General features: G+C 36.2%; 1 protein-coding gene across 4 annotated transcripts in view; it reads left to right on the top strand.

Moving 5' to 3' along the window:
- LOC150078026 (sister chromatid cohesion protein PDS5 homolog A-like) overlaps nt 1-12,741 on the top strand; it is a 797,139-nt gene that overhangs the window by 208,344 nt on the left and 576,054 nt on the right. For all 4 annotated transcript variants that reach the window (XM_090384327.1, XM_090384329.1, XM_090384326.1 and 1 more), the window contains exon 9: nt 1,741-1,878. In XM_090384327.1, coding sequence (XP_090240453.1) covers nt 1,741-1,878 — 138 coding nt within the window. The remainder of the gene's footprint in view (nt 1-1,740; nt 1,879-12,741) is intronic.

Genomic DNA, 12,741 nt, shown 5'->3' with positions numbered 1-12,741 from the left:
TGACAGCAGAAAATTGAAGAGTGTGTGGATAAAGTGATTCATGAAGACCTTATGCATTAAGATGTGAAATGTATGTGTGAGAGTGGGATAGATTTTAATGCACTGAAAACAATTCTTGTTATTATTACATCACTTATTATTATGCAAGTTAAGCATGGCCTCATTTTGTGTGTAGCAGTGGACAAACTAGGTTTTCTGCTTAGCACATTGTTGCACTAAGTAGCAAGCATATTTTACTCTTTGCTACTTACAAATTGAGACTTTGCCCTTGTATAATAATGCTTTATAGCTCTTGTATTATGAGCCTTTTGTCCTAACTTACTTTGGTCTCTTTTTATTATTAAAAATAAGGTGTGTATATATTTTTAAAATTAATCGTGCCCCACTTTTTGAACTACAAAACTAATGCAAAAATGATAATCATAATGCGGGCAAACCACTTGTTTCAGGCATGTGAGAATTATATTCTTTGAAACACTGAATCCACATTCAACCTTTGTGTTTTCTCAAAGGAAAATTTTTAGAAGACAAATTAAAAGGAGCAGAGAGTAAAGGCTTGTGCTGATCTTCTCAAGTAGCATGACACAGGGTGATGATTTTCACACCACTGTATTAAAATGAAGTATTCGGAGCAGGATGAATATTTTTAGAATTGTACATTTTGTGTGGAATTTCACATTAAAAAAAATAAGTTGTGCTTGCTGCTTAATTGTCAGCTCCATTTGATTGCCATGTGATATGTGTGCGTGCGTGTGCAGAAGTGGAGTTTTAGTTAGTAATGGCCATATGGTGCAAGGAAGCCTAAGGATTAGGCTGTTACTTAAGCCAAAAAAAAAAAAAAAAAAGTAAAATTGTATGTAAAATAAATAAACAATAAAAGAAAAGGAATAAACAACCTATGCATTTCCCTCCTCCCGTAGGTAAACTATCCTGCTTACCTTTGAATTTCCCCAAATTGTCAGCCCAACCACCCACGTAAATAACTTATTCCAGTAATTTTTAACTCACTGGCTAAAATAAAACTTCCTTCAATTCAGTCTGAACTTCTCTCCCCCTTAACTTGAATTTATGGACCCTAGCATTTATAACAACTGAAAATTTCGTCCTCATTCATTTTACTTTTGCTGCTCAGAACCTTAAACATCTCAATCAAATCTCCTCTAAGGTGCCTAGTTTCCAAGCTGTGCAACCCACATATTCAGTCTTTCCTCATATGGATGCTCTTTTGCCGATCTCACTAAGCAAGTTACCCATCTTTGGATCCTTTCAAGAAGCCCGATGTCTTTTCTTTTTAGGTTCTCCATACTTAAATATAATATTCCAAGTATGGTCTAACAATAGCCTTGTATAATGAGATTCCTTGTATAATGATGTTCTTATTTCTACTAGCAAATGTTCAATAAATCATTGATAAGATAACATGGGCCTTCCTTGCGACCTGTCTACAATGCTCAGAGAACTTCATGTTTTTCTTTAGTCTGATTCAGAACATAATCTAATCTTGTTATTTTCTGTCAAAAACTTAATTCTGGAGTTTTCAATGCTTGCTTTATTTTTAATAATTTCCAGAAACATTAATTCTGTAACTTGAATGATACCTATTTTTATTTTATTTATTTATTCATTTTTTTTTTGTTTTTGACAGATCATATATATTTGTAACTAATTCATGTAGGAAATAAAAAAAAATGTGTTGAAGAGATAGTCAAGTATAATGTTCTTGTGTATATTTCTCTTTAGTTTTTCAACAGTGCTCTTATCCTTGGTAAGACTCAGAGTGATATGGTACGGCATCTTTATGACCTCATATATGAATTAAATGCTATCTGTCCAAGTATGTTAGTAGCTGTGTTACCCCAGTTGGAGTTTAAGCTGAAGGTGAGTTATTAAAATAATCTACTTGGATCTTTCTTAGATCAGTGCTATCTGAAATTTCTGTTCTAGAATTTCTCATTATCAATATATAATAATATTTCATTCATATTTCATAATATTAATTTTAATTCAGTAGCTTAAAATTCACCTGTCAAGTAAGCATGCTTGATTGTCAAAAAAAAAAAAAGTTTTCTCTCTATATTATTGTACTAACTAACTATGTTGTTTTATTCTAGTTATTCACCTGGAATTTATGCCCTGATTAAATGCCTTTTATTAAGTTCTCCCTATACTCAAATGATTATAAAACAGAAAATAAATTGGATAAACTTAGCTGGTTATAAACTTTTTTGTTTGTTACTTAAGCTTTTTTATTTGTTACTGTAAAACTATGCTATGAAAACTTCTCAGTGTCAGCATGTATGTATATATTTTCATATACTGGTAACCCTCGTATAACACAGTAGTTTGGTTCCTACAAAATCTCATGTAATGCGAAACCGTGTTATGTGAGACTAAGAACCAGTAAAAAAAAAAGTGGGTTACGTTCCAAAAGCTAACAAAAATAAGTTTTTTTTTTTTTTTTTTATAACTATTGGAAACTTAATTTTTTATAGTAGTACTAATTTAATATTTTAACTTTATTTTTATAATAGTAGTAACTTAAATGGTACTAACTCAACAAACATCTTACCTTACAAACTCTCATACTTATATGTACGTTCATTTAATTTTCTTCCTCTTCATCACTGCTAAGCACAATCTCTTCTGCAGCATATAGATTTTGTGTACCTTCTGCTCTCCTTAAAAGTCACGAACTGTACTCTTCGAAGTCACAATTATTTTTTATGGTCTCAAACAATCACAAGTTCAATAGCACAGAACCTAACCCAGGGACCTCCCAACAAAATGCAGTGGACTCCCGCTTTAAATGATATGTGAAAATCGGAAGAATATTTTCCAGTTAGCAAAATAAAAATAAATTTACGCTCACATACATAGCTTTAAAAAAAAAAAAAGTATGTACGTACTTTTTTTTTTTTTTTTTTTGCTTTAAAATTTAAAACAGTAAAAATGATAAGAAATTAATAACAAAGAACACAGTATGCACTAGTTACAACAAACACGATACGGAGTAATGAGTTTCTTAAAATTTATTTATGTTTTTTATGATTGAATATTTCATGGAAGGGGGAAACATTTCACCATAATATTATGAAAACCAATAGAATTCCAGCTATCAGTACTATAGCAAATGCAAGAAGATTGAGTTTACTACTCTTTTATAATTGATTACATAAACAGAAAAGACCAATAAACCAGAAACTGCAAATTGTTTTTATTGTTTTATGGTAGTGACCTCCAGAAATGTGCTTTAGAAAAATATCACGAAGGCGATAACAACTAGCAAGTCAACAGCAGGGATTCACAAAAAGGAATGGAAATGCCGAAAATTACATCTAACATAATAGCAGGATTTTCCCACCACAAAAGCTCAAAAATACCATTATGCGAGATTTCCAGCAATTCTCAAACCATATTAGAGCGAAATCTTGTAGAAGTACCGTGTTGTGCGAGGATTGTCGCAATTTATTAATTGTGTCAGAGCGAAACCGTGTGGTAAAAGTACCAAGTTATACAGGGGTTCCTGTACACTGTTTTGGTTGTAATCTATTATGAATATTAAATAAGTAAAAAATGACATAATGTAAATTTATTTGGTTACTTTAGTAAGTTAAAGGTTGGTAGTTAAATTGATATATTAGAAGAAAGGTAGGGAGGAGAAGAAATGAAATGAAATGAAATGTTATAAACCTAAAATTTAGTTTTAGTTGGTATTACAATTATATGACAGCTTGTCAAGAATTCAGGTTATTAATTTCTTGTTAATTTTTGGAGCACCCACCCCGCCCTCATAAAGCATAGTAATCTCCTTATTTACAAATGGCTTACATTATTGGAAGGGCAGTGAGTTTTCTGCTATTGGTGGACTTCTCAATGATTTTTTTTTTCTCATGGAATTGTAAAAATACTGTCATTCACAACCCACCCAACCTTTGTATCATCTGCATATTTGGATATTAAGCCTGATATACCTTCATTAATATCATAGATAAATATACAAAACAACAGCAGGCCCAACACCAAACCCTGTGGGATTGCCCTAATAACATTAGTCCACGAAGAGCAGCGTCCATTGATTACCACTCTCTGTCGTCTCCCACTGAACCACCCTTTTGTTCATTGTAGCAGCTTGAGCTTTACCATATTGCTGCCTTTCATACACAACAGAAACAAAAGCTTTTCTGAAATCCAAGTATCATGATCATCATCAGCCATTTTCAATCCACTGCAGGATGAAGGCCTCTCCAGCAACTTTCCAGTTACTTCTGTTTTGTGCAATAGCCATCCATTTACTACCCAAAAACTCATGAATTTCATCTATCCATCTCCGCTGTGGTCTTCCAGGTTTTCTTCTAGCTCCTCTTGGGTACCATTCTGTTATTTTCTTAGTCCATCTGTCATCATGTCTTCGAGCTATGTGTCCTGCCCAAGACCATTTTAGTTCTTTAGTTTTGATAAGAATGTCCTTTACTTGAGTTTGCTGCCTATTCCACGTGTTTCTCTTCTTATCTAACAGTCTGATTCCCAATATAATTTGTTCCATTCTTCGCTGTGTAGTTCTCAGCTACTCTTCCATTCTTTTAGTGAGTGCCCAAGTTTCACTTCCATAAGTCATGGTGGGAAGTATACGTTGGTTCATTATATTACGTTTCAGACAAACTGGGATATTGCTCTTCAGTATGTGACTATATTTCCTGAATGCTAATTTATTCTTCTCTTGACTTCCAGCCATTTATCATTATTACAGCTAATAACTTGTCCCAGATAAGTATATGGCTCCACCTTTTCAATTACTGCTCCTCCGATCATTATGTCCCTTTCTGTGGCATACTTGTTCATTATTACTTTTGTTTTAGCCATATTCATCTTTAGTCCAAAATCCTTACTAACTGTGCATAACTGATTAAGATTTCCCTCTAATTCTTTGGGATCGTGGCTTATGACCACAATGTTATCTGCAAATTGTAAATGGTTTAGCTACTCTCCATTCACATTGACTCCTTTCTGCAACCAGTCTAATCTTCTGAAAGCTTCCTGAAGGGCAGCAGAAAACAGATTCAGAGATATTGTGTCTTCTTGTCTAACTCCTTTCTCAATTTCGAATTTCCTACTGTCTTTGTCTAGTCTAATAAAGGAGGTATCATTCTTATATATTTTCTTCAAAATCATAATACGTTGGGTACTATGCTTTGTCTTTCCAGTATCCGAAACATTGCCTTATGCTATATGGAGTCAAATGCCTTTTCATAATCCACAAATGCCAGGCATAATGGTGTTTTATATTCATTTGCTTTCTCTATTAGCTGTGATATTACATGAAGGTGATCCATAGTTGAGAATCCTGTCCTAAAGCCAGCTTGCTGTTTCGGTTTGTTTCTTTGTTTGTTTGTTATTTGGTTTTTAGGAGCATTAGCAACTAAGGCCAAATTGCTCTGGAGATATGCGGTGGTCATTCCCTGATCTTTCCACATCCTGTGTATTTGTTGGGCACGGGCTTGAACCCTGGTGTAATCAAGAAGCGTATGCTACGCGCTGCTGCTCCTGCCCACTTGGCTACGGAGGCACCTACTCTTTCGGTTGATTCTCATGAAGTATTCTTTCTAATCTGTTAGTAATGACCCTTGTGAAAAACTTGTAGATGTGGGATAACAAGCTAATTGGTCTGTAATTTCCAATTTCTGATTTATCTCCTTTCTTATGCAGCAAAACTATTATTGCATCATTCCACTGCTTAGGTGTCACTTTTTCTGATGCATTTTGTGAAGAGCCTTGCCAGTTTTTGTGTTATGTCTCTTCCTTCCAATTTTAACAACTCTACAGTAACTTCATCTTCCCCCGGGGCTTTCTGATTCTTCAATTTCTTCAACACATGTTCTACCTCATAAGGAAAAATATTGAGTATGTCGTATGTGTTGCTAATTTGCAATCCAGCTTCCCCACTGCTGCCATCATTTCCTTGCTCCTTGTATAATTCTCTATAGTAGTTTTCTGCTATTTATAAGTGCACCATCACTATTCTTCAGTTTCAGTATTATTTGTCTTTCTGTATTACTGCTCATGGCTGTTGATTTAAGTCCTTTGTTTTCCCATAATGCTTGTTCTACTTTTCTTGTGTTAATTCTTATGTCCTCTCTGAGTCTCTTTCTAATGGCTTTGCATAACTCAGTATACTCAATTTTCTCCTTGTCAGTGTTTATCTTGCTCTTCATTTGTCGCCTTCGGTTCATCATAACATGTGTTTCTTCACTAATTTTTTCTTCTTTGGATTTCTTTTTCCCTATAGATTTCTTGGGCTTTATGACTTTCAGAAAGTTGTAATATTCCTTGTCGATATCTTTGTTCTGGGCAGTCTGCAGAAGCTCAAACTTTCTTAAGTTCGAGTACATTCTTCTTTTTCTCCTCTTCTGTTATCTCAAAGACCTTTGTATTATTTACTCGAGTCAGTTTTTTTCCTTTCTTACATCTATATCGTGTACATCTTACCATTCTGTGATCACTTCCAACATTTACCTTAATCACGACGGTAACATCATTCACGATATATCTTCTGTTAGTGAGGATGAAGTCGATTTCATTAGTTGTTAATCATTTGGAATCTTCCATGTCCACTTTCTGTTCACTCTTTTCTTGAAAAAAAAGTGTCCTTGAGATTCTGCAAATTCCACAAGTCTTTCACCTCTTTCATTTCTTTCACCAATTCCAAAATTTCCTATAGTTCCCCTTTCTGCATTGTTTTGTCTTTTTCCAACCTTAGCATTAAAGTCCCCCATAATAATAGTGTAGTGGGTTTTCTGCTCATCTAGAAGACTCAATTTCGGTGTACATTTCTTCAACCTCTTCATCATCATGGCTCGATGCTGGTGCATAAATCAAAGTATACAATATCAAAATTATTTTTTGCCTCCAGTTCCTTTGTAACCACATCATAGTATTTAATCAAATTTGTCAGACAAGACATTCCCTTAACAAACCCATGTTGTGTCGAAATTACTACTGCAGTCTTGTCTAGATGATCCTGCAATATTTCTTTAACCAGTGACTCCGACCGGGCTAGCCACCCGGCTAGCCCGGTCAGAGTCACTGGCACCCAAAGGTTGTGGGTTATAATCCCGCCTCGGGCTTGGATCAGAGTAGTGCGAAAACCTTGGGAAGTGCATTATGGCCACAGAAGCTGACGTGGCAACAAAAAAAAAAAAAAAAAAAAAGACTCCATTATTTTTCCCGGAACAGAAGTTAAACTAACAGATCCGTAATTATTGTGAATCTGTGAATTGAGGATACATTTACAAATCTCTAGTCCTTGGGGACTTCTCCTGAGTATGTTTCCCAGTAATTGGCATTTGAGGTGAGAACGGACGTGTTGAGTCACGGCTCCTCAGTTAAGTGGTTTACTTTTGGATAGTGCTTTTAAATATTTGATTTATTTAGATATTGTTGGATTATTTTGTTATAGGTTTTCCTGTAACAGTTTGATTTTAATAATATTATAGATATAATTTTTTAAAGTTAACTTTCATTGATATTTATTTAATTTTATAATGGTAGTTACGAGATCTGCCTTAAACACGTCACAGGGTATCGTGACTCACACGGAAATAGCCGATGGCAATTTACGGGTGAGTAATGATTTAATCCGTTGTGGAACTTGTGGAATGTTTTCCAAGGTCGACCTGGTGATTAATCCTACCTCACCTGGGGATTCTTTTCTTTGTGATCGATGTAAGGAGTGCACCGATCTTAAATTACAATTTAGTGCACTGATCGAACAATTTGAGTCCCTGAAAAAACGGGTGCTTGCCCTTGAGAATAATGCATCTGGGAGCTCGTCAGGGACTCAAAACTCCAGCAATCTACCAAGTGATGCGAGCCAATCTACCAAAACAGAAAAACCAAGTCAGGGAAACGGGGAATATTTTTTGTAATAAGGATAGGTGGAGCAGAACCAGGGTATGTCTGCCGGGAACAACTATTGATGCTGTCACCAACAGATTGTCAGATTTTAAAGGGGGTAAAGAAAATATTATTATTCATGTGGGGACTAATGATAATGATGTGGGGATTAAACGTACACGATTTGTTGGAAAAATACAGGACCATACTGAGGAAATGTCGCGAGCTAGGCCATAATGTCTATGTGTCTGCAATTCTGCCCAGACACGATAGGAAGGATTATATGTTATGTGGATTAACTCAAGACTTGGAGGAATCTGCAAGGCTTTAGGGGGGAAATTTCTATCAGCATGGCCCACACTTGTAGGTAGAAGGAATTTGCTTTGTAGAGACGGGATACACTTAAACAAAGGTGGTGCAAAAGTTTTTGCCAGTATTATTGAGGATACCTTAAAGGTTCAGGGAAACTGCTAGTTAGGGGAGATGTGGGTAATACTGACACGTGTTTATCTGATAATATTGGTCAAAGTACCTCTTGCACATACCTGAAGAGTTCTTATCTGTTACCCCAACTGGACATATTATCTAGATGTTCTGGGGGCAGAAACGTTTCACATGATCGGGTAGCTAATTTTAAATTCTTAAAAAACTTCAAGGGTTGTGTTAGGGTTGTTAAATATACAAGAACAGTAAATCTTAATTGTTTATACAGAAACGTTAGAAGTGTCATCAATAAAATGAGCAAATTCAAACTGCTGGTTAAAACAAGTAATGCGGACATAATAGGACTTACGGAGACGTGGTGCCACCAAGAAATAGGGGATGATGAGTTTCAGTACGGCTTGTATAATGTATTTAGGAAGGATAGGGTAGATAGAAGGGGTGGTGGGGTAATGCTTCTTATCAGAAGCAGCCTGAGTGCGAAGATAACTTTCCCGGATTCAGACATTTCACCTGCTAGTATAGAGTCTGTATGGTGTGAGATAGTTGGAAACAAAGATAGTTGCGAGTAGGAGTAATCTACAGACTAGGTGATTGTGAAGATTATGACAAAAGCCTCTACATGCAAATAGAATGGGCAAGTAAGCGTCAATGCTTTATTATGGGTGATTTCAATTTGCCTTTAATTGATTGGAGTAAATGGGAAGGAAACTCGACATGGGGAACAAAATGTTTAAATCAACTAGATGACATTTATTTGTATCAACATGTCAGGAAAGTACTAGAGAAAAGAATATCCTAGACCTCATCATCATCACACAAGAATCAGATGACATAATAGGGCTGACAGTAGAGGAACCAGTAGCAGGAAGTGATCATGGAGTTCTACAGTGGATGATGACGAGAGAGGTAGCAGAAGTAAAAGGCAAAGGAATGGGTTTTAATTTCAGAAAAGGAAATTACGATGCCTTAAGGTACTACATGGCCTCTATTAACTGGGTTGATATCGCACAGAGAATAAATACAATTGAACTGTGGTATGCTTTTAAAACATTAATCACAGATGCCTTGAATGCGTATTTACCATTAAAAAAATACTCCACGAGGATGGTTCCAAGCTGGATGAATAGTGAAGTTGCCACATTACTTCAGCAGAAAAAGGTGGCATGGAAAGGTTACAGAGCAGTAAAAAGTACTGAAGCCTATAACAGCTACAAGATGATCTGTAATAAAGCCACAGAAGATTCGACAGGCAAAGACAGTTTATGAGAAATCAATAGCAAACAGAGCAAAGGGGAGGGGATAAGGAATTCTTCACATATATAAATGCCAAGAAGAGCAGGACAAACCAGATCAGACCTTTACGTAAGGGAAAGGGGATAGTATTAAATACACCAGCTACCATTGCAGATGAACTCAACAGTTATTTTGCATTGATATTTACAAATGAAAAGCCTTTTGTGGCAATGGGAAATTGTGGGAGCAAAGTTAAAAAATATGTAATTAATGATATTAAAATTTCGCAAGATTATTTAATGAAAAAACTTTCGAGCCTACAGACCAGTAAGGCTCCTGGAGTTGATGGAATATACCCTATAATCTTAAGAGAGGTGGCAAGCGAGTGCATTGAACCATTGAGGTTAATTATGCGAGCATCACTAGACTCTGGGGAGATTCCATTGGATTGGAAAAGTGCAAATGTATCTCCCATACATAAGGGTGGCTCTAATAGTGAAGTTGGAAATTACCGACCTGTCAGTCTGACTTCAGAAGTAGGAAAAATCATGGAGGCAATGTTCAAGGGTGGAATTCAGGATCATTTGGATCAAATTGAAATTCTCAAGGATACTCAGCATGGTTTTGTAAAGGGAAAATCATGTTTAACAAATTTGGTTCACTATTTCGAAAGGGTCACTCACGAGCTGGATTTAGGGAATAATTTTGACATTGTTTATTTAGATTTCAGCAAAGCTTTTGACTCAGTCTCACATGAGCGGTTCCCAGTGATTCCAACCTGTTCCAGCTTTATAAGCTGGAACAGGTTGGAATCACTGGGAAAATCCTTAGATGGATAGAAGTGGCTTCAGGACAGGAGGGAGGGTTGTGATCAATGGCTATTCCTCAGATTGGGTTGATGTAAGAAGTGGGGTTCCCCAAGGATCAGTATTAGGACCACTGTTGTTTTTAATTTTCATAAAAGACATTGATGAAGGAATAGAGGGTGTGATGTCTAAATTTGCAGATGACGTTAAAATTGGTAGAGTAGTTAATGATCACTGTCAAGCTGAGCTTCTTCAGAGAGACCTAGATAGACTTCCGGAATGGTCAGAAAAATGGCAGCTATGCTTTAATCCAACAAAGTGTAAAGTATTACTCCTGGGAAACAGTAATCCCAAAATAACTTATTCACTTGGTGGAGTTCAACTAAACCCAGTACTGGAGGAAAGGGACGTGGGTGTTATGATACGGTCAGACGTGAAATTCTCTGAGCATTGTAAACAGGTTGCAAGGAAGGCCCATGGTGTCCTATCGATGGTCTATCGAACTTTTGCAAGTGGAGATAGGGACGTGATAATCCCATTATATAAGGCTTATGTTAGACCACACTTGGAATACTGTGTTCAAGTATGGAGACCGCACCTAAAGAAAGACGTTGAGCTTCTTGACAGGGTGCAAAGACGGGTAACTCGCCTGGTGAGATCGGAAAAGAGCGTCCTTATGAAGAAAGACTTTGAATATGTGGGTTGCAGAGTTTGGAAACTAGACACCTTAGAGGAGATTTGATTGAGGTGTTTAAGGCTCTGAGAGGCATCAGTAAAATGAATGAGGACGAAATTTTCAAGATTATAAATGATGCTTGAACTAGGGGACATAAATTCAAGTTACGGGGGGAAATGTTTAGATTGGACTGCAGGAAGTTTTATTTTAGCCAACGAGTTATAAATTACTGGAATAAGTTGCCTTCATGGGTGGTAGAGGCTGACAATTTGGGGAAATTCAAAGGTCATCTGGATAGTACTTTCGGGTAAGGGAAGCGCATAGAATGATAGGTTTAATTTTCCTTTTTTTTTTTTATTAATTATTATTATTTATTTATTATTTTTTTTTTTTTTGTTTTTATCATTGTTTTGCTCAGGTTTTTTTTTTTTTTTGGCCGGTACAGCATAAGCCATAGGCTTTCTTGCACCATGCGGCCATTACTAATACTAATAATTATGGCTAAGGGTTTGCTTACTTTGTTTGCTGCCTCCTTTAATATAATTGGATAGATCCCATCCACACCAGGTGCCTTTCCTCTGTTTAACTTCAAGAATTTCTTCTCCACTTTTCTCTCAGTTATTAAAAAATCATTAAGCTCTTTGTTAGAGTTTAATAAGCCTCTGTGCTTCACTTCCCTCATGTGTGAATGTAGATGCAAAATACTCATTCAGTTTGTCAGCTATCTGAGTAGGATCATCATCAAACCAACAATATCAAGTAGACCAATCTGATTCATCCCATTCCTTCTAGAGGTTACGTAAGTAAGGAAGTCCTTGCTCTTTTTCTTAGCATCCTTTGCCAAAGATTTCTCATAATCTGCCTTCTCTTTCCTAATCTCCTTTGTGACTTTATTACAGACTAGCTTATATCTGTCATAGGCTTCTGTGTCGCCTGATAATTTATATGCATCCCATGCATTTTTTTTCTCAGCCACAAGTCTCATTAGTTTATGACTTACAATTAGGCCCAAACCTTGAACAGTATTTCTTAATCATTATGAAAATCGTAGTAGTTGCTATGATTAATTCCTTGAATGCTTCCCATTTAGAACTTGTTGTTGGTAACATCATCACTGTACACAATTTAAAACTGTCTGAGACTACTGTGATCACTACCAACTAGTGGTTTCTTTATCTGCAAATTCTTACTGCACAAATAATTACTGCTGATAACCAGATCAAGTGTATTACCTTCTCTAGCTACCTCTCGAACATGCTGCTGCAGAAAACAATCATCCAACAAATCCACAAGTCTTGCTAGTGTGCGAGTGACTAACCCACCAGTTCCAGTCAATATATGGAAGTTAAAATCCGCCATTATAATACAATCTGATTTACTGACCCATTCTATTTCTCTGTATAATTATTCGTTGTACTCATTAGAGTCATTGGGACTAAAACACTCTCCTACTCTCATTTTTGTTTTCCCATTGTTTATGTTACAACAAACCGACTCAACGTTGCACTGTCCATCTATGTCAACTGGATGCACTTCCTTAGATTTTATGTTTTTCTTAATTATCCTGGGTATAACCCCCATGTGCAAACACACTGTGTGTGACCACCCAGGTTGAACCAACGTAAGCGGAGGGTAGAAGTTTGGCGCCCACACCACACGGAGGAATGCCTCCCTTCTGTGTTACCAGTCAAT

This window comes from Mastigoproctus giganteus, chromosome 11 (genome assembly GCF_048544385.1).
Source record: "Mastigoproctus giganteus isolate SK-2022 chromosome 11, ASM4854438v1, whole genome shotgun sequence".
NCBI classification, from domain to species: Eukaryota; Metazoa; Arthropoda; class Arachnida; order Uropygi; family Thelyphonidae; genus Mastigoproctus; species Mastigoproctus giganteus.
Note: the sequence above shows the minus strand (reverse complement) of the source record. Positions and strands in the feature narration are given on the sequence as shown.